Source organism: Tamandua tetradactyla, chromosome 18 (assembly GCF_023851605.1).
Source record: "Tamandua tetradactyla isolate mTamTet1 chromosome 18, mTamTet1.pri, whole genome shotgun sequence".
NCBI classification, from domain to species: Eukaryota; Metazoa; Chordata; class Mammalia; order Pilosa; family Myrmecophagidae; genus Tamandua; species Tamandua tetradactyla.
In genome coordinates, this window is record NC_135344.1 from 48,413,654 (window position 1) to 48,425,665 (window position 12,012).

Below are 12,012 nucleotides of genomic sequence, written 5' to 3' on the forward strand. Positions count from 1 at the left end.
TATTTATTCCAAAGCTCTTGGTAAAATTCAATCAGCAGGAAATAATTACCGTGACCTCTCACTTTCCTCTACCAGTTGGACTTCAGGAGAGATATCTGTGATTAAGAATGGAATTCAGTGGCATGGCGTTTTGAAATAAGAGAAAGAGCAAGTTGTTTGTGTATTGGCCCCACTCAGTACTGAGTTTGGGACCTGACTTGGTCATTCATTATTTTATCACTCAGTAATATTTCCTGAGCTTCTACACTGTGCCAAGCACCATTCTGGACCCCAGGGACCAGTCAGGTTGGCCTCTCTTCTCAAACACCTTACATTTCAACCACACAATAAACAATGAAACAAGTACATAAATGAGATTAGTTTAGATAGTGATAAATGCTGCCAAAAATTTCAAAATTTAGGGGAATACAAGGGAGAGTGACTGCTTGGATAGTTGGCCAGATTAGATAGGGTGAACTGTGAGGAGGTGACATAGGAGCTAAGAACTTGATGATGAGGAGCCATTCATGCAAAGGCCTGGAGAAAGAGCTTTCTAGGTTGAGAGAACAATGAGTGCAAAGTATCCACAGAAAGAAAGAAGCCCCATGAGGCTGAAGTGCAAGAAGGAAGGTGAAGTGAGGCTGGACAGGTAGGCAAGAAACAGACCAGACCTTGAAGGCCATGGTAAGAGGGGTTTTATTTGAAGTGTGATGGAAAACCATACCGTTCCCATTGACCAGGGACTAAGATGATAAAATTCATGTTTTAAAACATGACGTCCAGACCAGGTACAGTGATGGAAGTAGAGATAAGTGAACAGGCTATGGGATATACTGAGGAGATAGACTGCAAATAAATCTGTGCTGAATAAAGAAAGGACTTGCTAATGGGTTGGACATGGAGAGGCTTGGCTGAAACAACTGGGTGATGGTGGTGTCACTTTCAATGTCTCTTTGGCCTGAGATCCTTACAGAGAGCTTCCCTGATGAGACTCCTTCTTATCTCTAGGTGACAGAAGACCTTTTCCTAGAATCTAGCAGGGCCCTTCTACTCTAGAGAGCTCCTTGACAAAAACAGGTATGTCAGAAAAAGGGAAATGAGTGCCTACATAATAAAAAAGAGACACAACATTAATTGCATTGACATGTCAGAACTATATAATATAAAAGCATGGTTTTCTCATACAGCTCTAAAGATGGGCTTTTCAGAAGCCAGCATGCCATTACAGACTCGAGACGTCTTCTCTTAAATATGCATAAAGGATGGGAAACCCAGATATTTTTAAAGTACAGCTACAGGTTATTAATGAGTGTACACTTTGATCAAAAAGCCAGCATGTCTAAAAAGTCTTACCTGTTCTTGTTTTCTAGTTCTGCAATCAGCTGCCTTTGTTGCTTATTTGCATCAATGGTTAAGGAGATGTCAGGAGCACTTCTCTGCTGAGTTGGCTGCTGTAAAAAATGTAGTTCAGACCATTTAATATTAGGAAATGTGAGCCCACTTATATTTGAGAAGACAGAAAACATGAGATATGCAGACAAGGAAAAGCAAACTATGTCTACCAAAACAAAAAGAGCAAATATATAACATCAAATTGCCATTCCCTTCTAAGAGGAACTTTTCTGCAGATCTGGAGCATATACAGGAGTGGAAAGCAGAACAGAAGTCTTTGGCAGGCAAATATACAAAACCTAGGAAAAATTGTTTTTCATCTTTCTGACCTGAAGTTTTTTTGAAGCTATTTAATTCTTGCTATGCTAATCCTAATGCAGCTATTTTTTTCAATATAAGCAGGTTTATAAAAATGTTTTTCTGTTACAATAACTCTTTCTTTAGAATTATGTTTAGTCCATGTAATGTAATATTAAAATTTGGTAGTTTTTAAGTCACGGTTAATAAGAATTTCTTTTTTTTCTCCTTTTTTTTTGTTTTGTCAACAAACTTTTGTGCTTTTCTTTATTCTCAGATACAATTTTACACTCATGGACCACCCCCACACCCCTAACATTCTCAGTCATGCAACACGTTTTAACAACTGGTGTAGATGAAGTCATAGTTCTATCCATTCTCATTTTATCATATATATCATAAGTCATCATATCATAGTTATATATGCCTATTTATGTGAATGTGTATTTAGTCAAGGGTTTATTTAGCATTGTTTTATAAAGAGAGATTCAGATTATATATACTTCTCTGTGCCTTATTTTCTTTGATCTACAGTACATTATGGAAATTCCTCCAAGTCAATTTTTATTGCCTTTAAACAAATGAGAAAATTTTTATTGCCTTTAAACAAAAATTACAATTCATGTTTTTACCAAAGAAGGCCAAGATTTTTAAAAAGTGCCTGTTGCTTGAGCCAAAGGACCATGAAAAAACACAGCCTGCTTTTTAATGTTCACAAAACTAACTGTAGGAAAGGTTAACCTCTGTAAAGGTCTGGTTTTCATAAAGTTTTTCTATGATTTTTAATTAGCATTCTCTTTAGTAAAGAAATTACTTGTGTTAGCCATGAAGAATTTGAGGTCCTATGTTTTGGATCTTAAATGACTTTCTATACCGAAGCCTGGCATGTGGAAATGGCAGCTGTGACCTGTGCTCTAGGTATAGTTTCTGTTTCATTACACAATTTTTACCTTCATGCATGTATTTTAGGTATTGATAAGAAGAAGAATCTTATCTGAGCCAGCTGTGGATCTGAGTCATTGCTTTGTTCTTTATATTAGTTGGTCAGAAATTATACAGAGCAATTGGGGGTTTGGCTGGTTCAACAATGTTGTAATGGAATAATTCAAGGTGTAGTTTATGCCATACCAGAACATTAGCTGAAAAGTGAAAAATTGGAAGCATGGAAGGACCAGATCAGTTTTAGTTTTTGCAAGCCCTACGGTTTCTGTAGCAACTATCCAGCTCCACCATTATAGCACAAAAACAGCCATAGACAAGACATAAACAAATGACCATGGTGATATTCCAGTAAAACTTTATTTATAGACAGCGAAATTTGAATTTCATATAATTTTCACTTGCTATAAAATATTCTTCTTCTTCTGTTTTTTAGTCGTTAAGAAATGTAAAAACCATTCTTAACTCATGGATTATATAAAAATTGGCTGGCTTTGTCCCAGTACGGCTTATAGGCCCTATCTAGGGTTAAGGTGTCTCTATTTTATTTTGTATTTTTAATCAATGGATCATAGCCAAATGCAAGGAAGAGTCGATACTAAATCATAAACATTAAGAAGCAATGCATTCATTTAAAGAGTAAAAATATATAGCATCTAACTTGTTTTAAAAAAGTTATGGCAAATGATATACAAGTAGTCAATAAATACAGCAAATAATAAATGGTAGGTTAGTTCATGTAATAGGCCTTGTTGGGAGAAAAAGCAAGAGAGCCGAACAATAAGAGATTTGAATTTGAAGGAGGAAAAATAAAAATACAGATTAAGTGAAACAAGAGGTAGAATTGGAGGCAGAAAGATAAAGGAGGAACAGGGAAATATTTATCAATGCTCACTGTGTGTCACATAGCACACTTCACATGTGTAATTGTGTCTTACTTCTTTAAGTGATGACATGAGTAAAAATGGAGATGCCAAAGCCAGAGTCAGAGAGATCTTCAAAGTGTTAACTCATAGAAGACAATGTCACCATACAGGGATTGGATGCATTCCCTATCGTCCCCTGACCCCATTCCCCATTTCAAGACAAGGTCCTAGTGACCCAGAAGGGCACTGAGAAACACCCAAATCAGCTAAGTGTTATGCAGCTAAGTGTTATGTCTCAATTATAGGCCTTCAAGAAAGTCAAGATTATTATTCTTATATTCTTTAAAGATTTATATTTTCGTAACTATGGGCTATGGAAATCTCCTACATACTTTCAAAAAAGATCTGGCTTGTTGACTATCCTTATCCTACTAAACGGTTTGGTCAATTAGAATTTAACCAATTTTCATTGGTTATTTTACTGTCTTGAAGGGAGAATTTCAGACTTGAACTTGAGAACATCCAACTGTTTGCATTTAGGTAAAACTTTCTAACACTTTAGGCACCCTCAAATTTATTGATTTATTTAGTCTTCTGTTCAACACAGTTTCTTTTTATTCAGCACCTATTATTTAATAGGGATAGTGGCAGGTAAGATCTTTCTTGACCTCAAAGATCATATAGACAAATATAATTGATGTGATAACTGCTATAGGTAAGGATAAACATGATTCAATAGGGGAAATATGACTCAATTATTATGGAAATCATTGAGGTAATATAGAGAGATGACACTTGATTTGCTTATTAGGTAGAGGTGGAGTGGGCAAGTAGACTCCAGGTTTCATGATGGTGTATTTGGAAATGATGAGACCATAAGTTATGGAGTGGTGAGGGACGGGAAGGTAAGATTTCATGGGAAATGCAATGATCCACTAGAACACAGTGAGGAAAGACATAGGGATTTCCAACAAAAAGATAAAAAAATAAAAATGGGCCCAAGTAAATGACCTCTCCTTGGCACTTACAGCCTGATACTATTTCACTAGTCATGATTTATTAAATTCATCATACAGTTCTTGGTAGGGGATTATGAAGAGAGTTACAAAGGAACTAGAAGTAATATGTGGGTGGTATCTTCTCTATGATGGATCCAAAAAGGTTATATATTATACAAGTAGGCAGGAAACACAAATAACTGATGCTCTTGAGAAAGAAATGGAAGCAGAGACAGGAGAAGTCAGTGAACATATGAATTATAAGATATGCATAGAGACCTGGCATTCATACAAGGGGGTAATCTAAATGAATGAGGGGGGCCAGGGGAGGGACTGTGGCAAAGTGGTGAATGCTTGCTCTTTCCAAAGCGGGCAGTGGAAGGCTTCTAATCCAGCTTCCTGTAGCCATGCAGATTGTGGATCCAGTCTTGACACTGGATAAGACAAGCTGAAAATCCAGCTTGGAAGGAAATCACATGATCTGTAAATACTGGTAGCTAATAAAAGTTAAAAGCATTGTGTCAGCTGACAGTTCTTTTGCTTCCCTCATGGGTAAAGGTCTGGAGGATGAGTTGTTCATGGCAGGGTCCTGGGTGATGGACAAAGGAGGTTCCCAGTCTGGGTCTGCCAGAGACAGATTCTAGGAGAGTGAGACATGGTTTACAGCAATAAAAGGTGGCAATTCAGCTCAAAGAGGGAACTGCTGCCTTTACAGAGGAACTTTGGAGAATGACTTGGTGCATTGTAGAGCGTCCCAAGACAACTTTGGGAGGCATGTGCTGAATATACGGGGGAGCCACGTGAGGGAAAGAACTAGGGTCATTGAATTACCCTGAGACAAGTCTCTCCCATCCAGGAACACATGGATTGGATAGGCACAAACTGGCTCCACGGAAAATCCATGAAATTTTAAGATCTTGCCAGTTCCAATTGATTCTCCTGATTGAAATCCAGGTCTCTGAGCTAAGGACCCTGGAGTCCTGCCTGCATTGACTTAACACCATGGAAAGGGGGAGTCTTCAGGGTAGGGAGAACCCCGTGACCTCTGCAAACACCCAGGGATGTGGCATGTGAGCCTTACCCGGGGCAATGGGCACATGAGCCCGCTATGACAGTGTGTCCCCTTACAGTGCCCTGACATGCTCGTGTTCAGTGAAGCAATGTGGCATGGCACTGCTCTAGGGACAGGTGGGGCCTTGACTGACCAAAGCTCATGGGCTATTCTCCTCCTGACTGCCATTGGCTCTTTCTACTTCCCTAAATGCACTGTACCAGTAACATCACTTTTCTGTTTGTGCAAAGTTAGAGAGTAACTGTTGTTTAGAATCTGGCTATCTCTTCTCCCCTACCAGTCTAACTGAGGGTCTGTCCTAGTTGCCAAGCACCTGCCTGCCTGGCAGATGAAATGCTTCACAGGGTTCTGGGGGGTCACTTGTGGCTTACAGGATACTGGCACTCAGAGGCAGAGCTGTAGTGCCTTCTGGGGTCATGGAGAACCTACTGACAGCCACCAGAGTGTTTTCCTAGCTGGTCCTAGAGCAGTTGTACTTTGTTCTTTTGGCATTGTCTGAATGCTTGAGACATGCCCAGGTCCCTTTGGGTTTCCCTGGGAGGTCCTGTTATGGTTGTTTTTATAGCAAAGAACCATCATACTTAAGGAGAAAGAGCTAGCCAAAAGATGTTTGGCCCATGTTAAAGAACATAGTAAAATCTTGTGAGAAGACTGGCCTGCTTAACAAGAGCCTGTGAAGCCCTCTGGACTGCCTGGGGTAGAGGCCAGTCCTCTGATATTATATAGTGGGTGCTTGACAGAACTCAAAAAAATATGCACAGCTCTTCACCTGAGGTGGACTTTCTTGAAAAAGGACAGAAAAGTGAGCTCCATAAGCTTTCTTCTCATGGAGTGATAATGGCTCACCTTTAAGGACAGACATGGCCACTCCAAGAGGCAGCAGAATCCCTTCAGTCCCATGAGGCTGATGCAAAAAACACCTTAAAAGAATCTCAGAAGTATACAGAACAACTTCAGAGGATTAATGGATGATTTGAATGGAAACTCTTATCTTCAGGAAAGTCTATGAGTGCTTGCCCAAGAAAAGCAGGATGGGAGCAAAGAATGTGGGAACTGATACAAATGCTGAACACTCAAATACATGAATGAAAGTGGTAGTGAAGGAATAGGAATTCAGATAAAATCTCTTGGCAGAGACAGTGCTGAAGATCACAAGTCTGCCTGGTCTCTTTAGAGAGGATTGCCTGGATGACAGCAATTTGGGATTAGGCAAAAATTGGAAAACAGAAAATGGAGACCACCTAATCTATCAGTCGAAATTTGATTTGAACAAATTCATGGATGCTGTGAACATAAATGTCTCCTCTAAAAGACCTGAAGGAGCAAAACAACAAATAAAAAAGGATGCGAGAAAACAAAATGAATAAAGATCATACAGAACAAATAAGATCTCCAAAATGAGCAAGCCTCTTTGCAGTCTGAAAATTCAAAGCTTGAAAATTAGAACAGAGCTTCAGATGGAACTTCAAATGCCTGGGGACCATCAAAAACATGTCCTGTACTTATGAATGAAGGCTGTACCACTACAAAAAGGAACAATGTTGTGAGGCATGCAACATTGTGAATGAACATGTGGGACATTTGGTGAGACAAAATAAGCCAGAAACAGAAAAACAACAATGGGATGGTCACCTTTAGAAAGTGCTTATAAGAAAACAGGGGCCTAGACTGTAAGCTTTTAGAGTAGACACATTAAGTCCAGAGCGGTGGTTTTTATTTCTGGCTTTTGTGAGGCTGTTTTATATATGTAAGCTGATATTTAGAGACAAGAATGAAATCAAACAGGTTGGGGTTAAAGTAATTCAGAACATAAGGGTAAGAAAGACAGTGTCTATATTTTAGAACCACACATACTCTTTGAGATCAATGGAAGAAAGGCTTATTTGATCTGGAACTGAAATTCTCTATAGTGCATAATCTAATTTAACATATCCGCATAGCTCATTTAACCACGGAAACACAGGAAGCACAGAATAAGAAGGTCCTTTAATTCTGATAGATTATTGTAATGCCTGGAAACATCTTAGAGTATATTAAGCAGATAATCAAAACGTATTGGCCAAGTCCCCTGAGGGAGGGGAGAAAGACTATGGAACTATTAAATCTTACCATCAGGGAATTCCCTGATACTGTGTCAAACTTTAGGGATACCCAAATCAATAGGTTATGCCCTTGATCATGATGCTTACTCTTGTGAAGTTTATGTAGGTAGCATAGAAGCTTAGACTACCTATAGGTATGCCTAAGAGTTACTTCTAAAGGACCTCTGTTGTTGCTCAGATGTGGCCTCAGTCTCTCTAAGCCCAAGTCTGCAAGTGAAATCATTGCCCTCCCCGCTACGTGGGACATGACATCCAGGAGTGAAAGTCTCCCTGGTGACGTGGGAGAGGACTCCCAGGGATGAATCCAGACCTGGCACTGTGGGATCAACAATTACATCATGACCAAAAGGGGGAAAAGAAGTGTAATTAATAAAGTATCAGTGGCAGAGAGAGTTCAAATAGAGTTGAGAGGCTACTCTGGAGGTTGCTCTTCAGGTAGACCTGCTGGTATCATAACCCGCAAACCCCCAACCAGGACCATTCTAGCCAATCCTAAAGAATACCTAGGGCAATATATAAGATTCCATAAGGTTTCCAGGCACTAGAGTAACTTTTCAGAAACCTACAATCTCCAGATGGGTCCTTGGTCCAGATAAGTCCTGAAACCTAGCCCAGCCTCTCCAGAGCATCAGATAGTTCCATCTCCCTACCCCATATTAGTGACATACCCTTCCAATAGCAAATATTTAGAAGTGCCATAGCCCAAACAACCCCAAAGAGAGGTATGGAAAGATCAAAGGTAATGGTGGAATTATACATAGAAGATAGGACATATGAATGCTGAATCATTAAGTAGATATCTCTTTTAGTCTCCAGCATTTTAGAGCAGCTAGAAGCAAAAACCTAAAATTGTGAAATTGTAACCCATGTCAAAGTCTGAAATATGTTCTGCAACTAATTGTGGTGTTGTGTTTTGAAATTTATAACTTTTTTGTATATATGTTATTGTTCACATAAAAAAAAAAAGGAGAAAAAAGTCGACTGTGATGATAAAAAGTATTTAAGCCCCCTAGCCTCCTATATTCTGGAGCAGCTAGAAGGAAAAATCTGAGAGGATCATATGGTAGCCCATGACAAACTCTGGGATCTGTCCTGTAACCATGTTTTGAAGAGTGCTTTGAAAACGATTGCTTTTTTATTTTTTTGCTTTGTAGAAATGTTACACTATACAATAAAAAAAAGTTAACAAACAAACAAACAAACATGTCCCTCAACTCCAGAAAAATTCAGTTGAGGAGGAAATTAACTGCTTAGAGATAGACAAGACATTTGGCAAAGTCTACAGAAACCCAAACTACACGTCCCAGAATTGTAACCTCTACATGAAGCTGGGTGAAGAGCTGGACAAGGAATTGGGAAACACTACTTCCTTTTATCAAACCCAGATTATCATCCAGTTGAAGAAAGCTCAAGGACGGTGGCTGGCAGCTCTGTCGACCGAGAGAAAGCTCAATGGGGAAATGATCATGGTAGATGAATATTGGCCAAAGTAGAGTTGAAGTTCCAGGATTTCTCAGTTGCCCTGTTTGCTGCTACAGAGATCCAAAAATGTCAGGGGATTTCTTGGATCATCAGGTTCCCAAGGAAGGAGGGGGGTTAAGATGGGAGGACTCAGGGATCCAGAGTGATCTGTAGTGTGACTCGGCTTTTGCAACAGGAAACTTCTGCACATCAGCTACCACAGCCAGGTGGTGATCTGTGTTTTCTCTCTTTCAATGTCATTTTGATTGATATTTATTTTTATTTTAACTGTTGTCATTTGGCAATTGATGCTCTTATCAAAGTTTGATAGCATTGTAATTTCTAAAATAGTACTTTTCATATATAGATTTTTCTATATAATGCTTATGACCACATTATTTTCACTTCACTGGACCCTCTGGCATTAGATAGTATAAATATTGTATTTTAATTGAAATGCAAGTTTCAGTATTAGTACTGTTTAAGATAATCTTGGCTGTTTATGTTTTCCAAATTCTATGCAGTCAGAAAAAAAGTTTGCCATTTATGGCAAAACAAGCAAGAAAAGAAAAAAAAGAAAAAACCTCCACAAAAGACCCCAACAAAATGAACAAAAAACTGTAGGCAAGTGGCATTTTCCACTCCTCAGAACTTAATGAATAGTATGAAGATCACTCTGTGAAATTATAGTTCATTTCAACCATGAGGTTTCACTTAAAAACAAAATCATCAGGGGGTGGGCCATGGTGGCTAAGCAGGCAGAGTTCTCATCTGCCATGCCGGAGACCCAAGTTTGATTCCAAGTGCCTACCCGTGCAAAAAAAAAAAAAAAAACATAAATATATATATTTCATCAGTGATATGGCAAAGATCACGAATGCCAATTTTCCTTGCTTTCTCCTTTGTCCACAGGAAGATTTAGACTCTCACAACAGACCTCCGCCATGTCCCTGGTACTTCCTGAACACTTTCAGAAGATCTTTAAGCCAGGCTGGCATAGGGCGTGAATCAATTTCTTCCTGAGGAGATGAGCAGTGCAAATACCAGACTGTTCTGGAAAAAAGACAACTATGGGGAAGGCTGGCTGTCTTCCAAGGAAAAAAAGAAGGCTATTTCCAACAATACTTCAATAATTAGGAAATAAAGGTGTAGTGACAATATTTACAAAAGGCTTTAGTATGAGGGCATCCAAACACACTTGTACACAGAACTCAGGTGGGAGTGGGTGAGACATTGCGGAGGCCAAACAAGACTTTTCTGTGGGACAGGTCTGGTCTGTAGGCTGCCTTTTTTGTGACCTCTGGCTTATGTGGCTCTTTCATACCTGTTCATCATATCAGTTGACCCTGAAAATGAGTAGGGCTAGCAAGTACAATAATTATAATTACCCCTACTTGAGGATAAGGAAACTGAACTCAACAAGGTATTGCTTTGAATGAGACTGTGGAGAGCTGGGGCTCAAATTCCGGAGTGCACACTGCTTGACCTGTGCCTTACTACATGACACTGTGTGTCTATAGAGCTATATGCAAGGAAAAATAGAAGGGAGGCTTTGCTAGAAACTTCATCTTGTCTTTTCTTTCTAGCGTACTTCACGTCTCCTGAAATCTGGTTCTCTCATACTCTCAGCTGGCCTTTCAATTTAATTTTCTTTAAGGCTTTTGTTCTTTATTTATGGCATTTAGGGATGCACATACTCCAATTATATCTCTGTTTCATCATGTCTGATTTTGGGGCCATAAAGTGTGCTTTTAGCCTGCCCGGGGTCCCTTCCATCACAATCATGGCAGTTCTTAACAGTGTCACAGCCACTCATCTGAAGAGAGCAACGCCAGGGCTAATACAATGGGTCATTTTAAGACTGCCATCAGGGATCATTAGTTAAATGCTTTGCACGAAGGGCTCCAACAGCTGCAACATCTTATGTGAAGGGCAGGCCGCAGCTCCCTGCCTTGCTCCCCTGCCACCACTGTCCTTTGTGATGCACTGGGGGCAGTGGCCTCAACTCAGCACAGATGAATTCTGATTAAAGGAATCCGTTTTAGAGACTACAGCAAATGGAGAGAGGAACTAGCCTTATTGCCTTTATTAGTATTTATTTATTTATTTTTGGCATGGGCAGGCTCTGGGAATCGAACCTGGGTCTCCGGTATGGCAGACGAGAATTCTGCCACTGAGCCACTGTTGCACCGTCCTATTAGTATATTTTTAAGTGTCACTTGAAACTATTCAGCTTTAGGCCTAGCATCTTCCCTGAATATATCTCCTCTAAACCCATTAAGGGGCCCATCACTTCCCTCCAGGGGTTTGTGCGATCTCAGTATCATTACTGACTGGAGATGTTTTTGTTTTTTTGTTTTGGCATGGGCAGGCTCCGGGAATTGAACCCGGGTCTCCATCATGGCAGGTGAGAACTCTGCCACTAAGCTACTGTTGTACTGCCCACGTAGATGGTTTTGTTCCTCAAGTCTGCCATTTTTTAACTGGGAATTCATCCCCAAGATACCATAAAGATAGCAACAAACACATAATTAATAAATGAATACAATTCGTCCTGCTAACTCACACCAACTGTAATGAGAACAATGGACTTGACTTATGAAACCGGAGGCCCCCGGATGCCGACGGGTGAGTGCCCCTCAAACTACTTACAGAAGAGGAGGACTCTGCCGCCAGCCTGGCCGCGTACCTGGCGATCAGCCTGTGCTCTTCATCAAGCCGGCTGGACCCATCCAGCATGCTAGTGGGAACAGAGGAAGAAGGAAGCTGTCAGGCAACTGAGGAAGACCGGCCCCCTTGTCTTACCCTCAGGGGTTTTTGCTAGCTCAACTTTTCAATGCAAAAAAAAAGGAAAGCTCTACAGAACATTGTTAGGTTAATAATCCCAAACTTGAATTCATGACATG

General features: G+C 40.0%; 1 protein-coding gene across 15 annotated transcripts in view; it reads right to left on the reverse strand.

The window, feature by feature from the left end:
- Window positions 1–12,012, reverse strand: part of DTNA (dystrobrevin alpha) — a 383,081-nt gene that overhangs the window by 38,161 nt on the left and 332,908 nt on the right. For all 15 annotated transcript variants that reach the window (XM_077135650.1, XM_077135645.1, XM_077135648.1 and 12 more), the window contains 2 exons: window positions 11,759–11,846; window positions 1,333–1,430 (listed from right to left, as the gene is read on the reverse strand). In XM_077135650.1, the coding sequence (XP_076991765.1) occupies window positions 1,333–1,430; window positions 11,759–11,846 (186 nt within the window). The remainder of the gene's footprint in view (window positions 1–1,332; window positions 1,431–11,758; window positions 11,847–12,012) is intronic.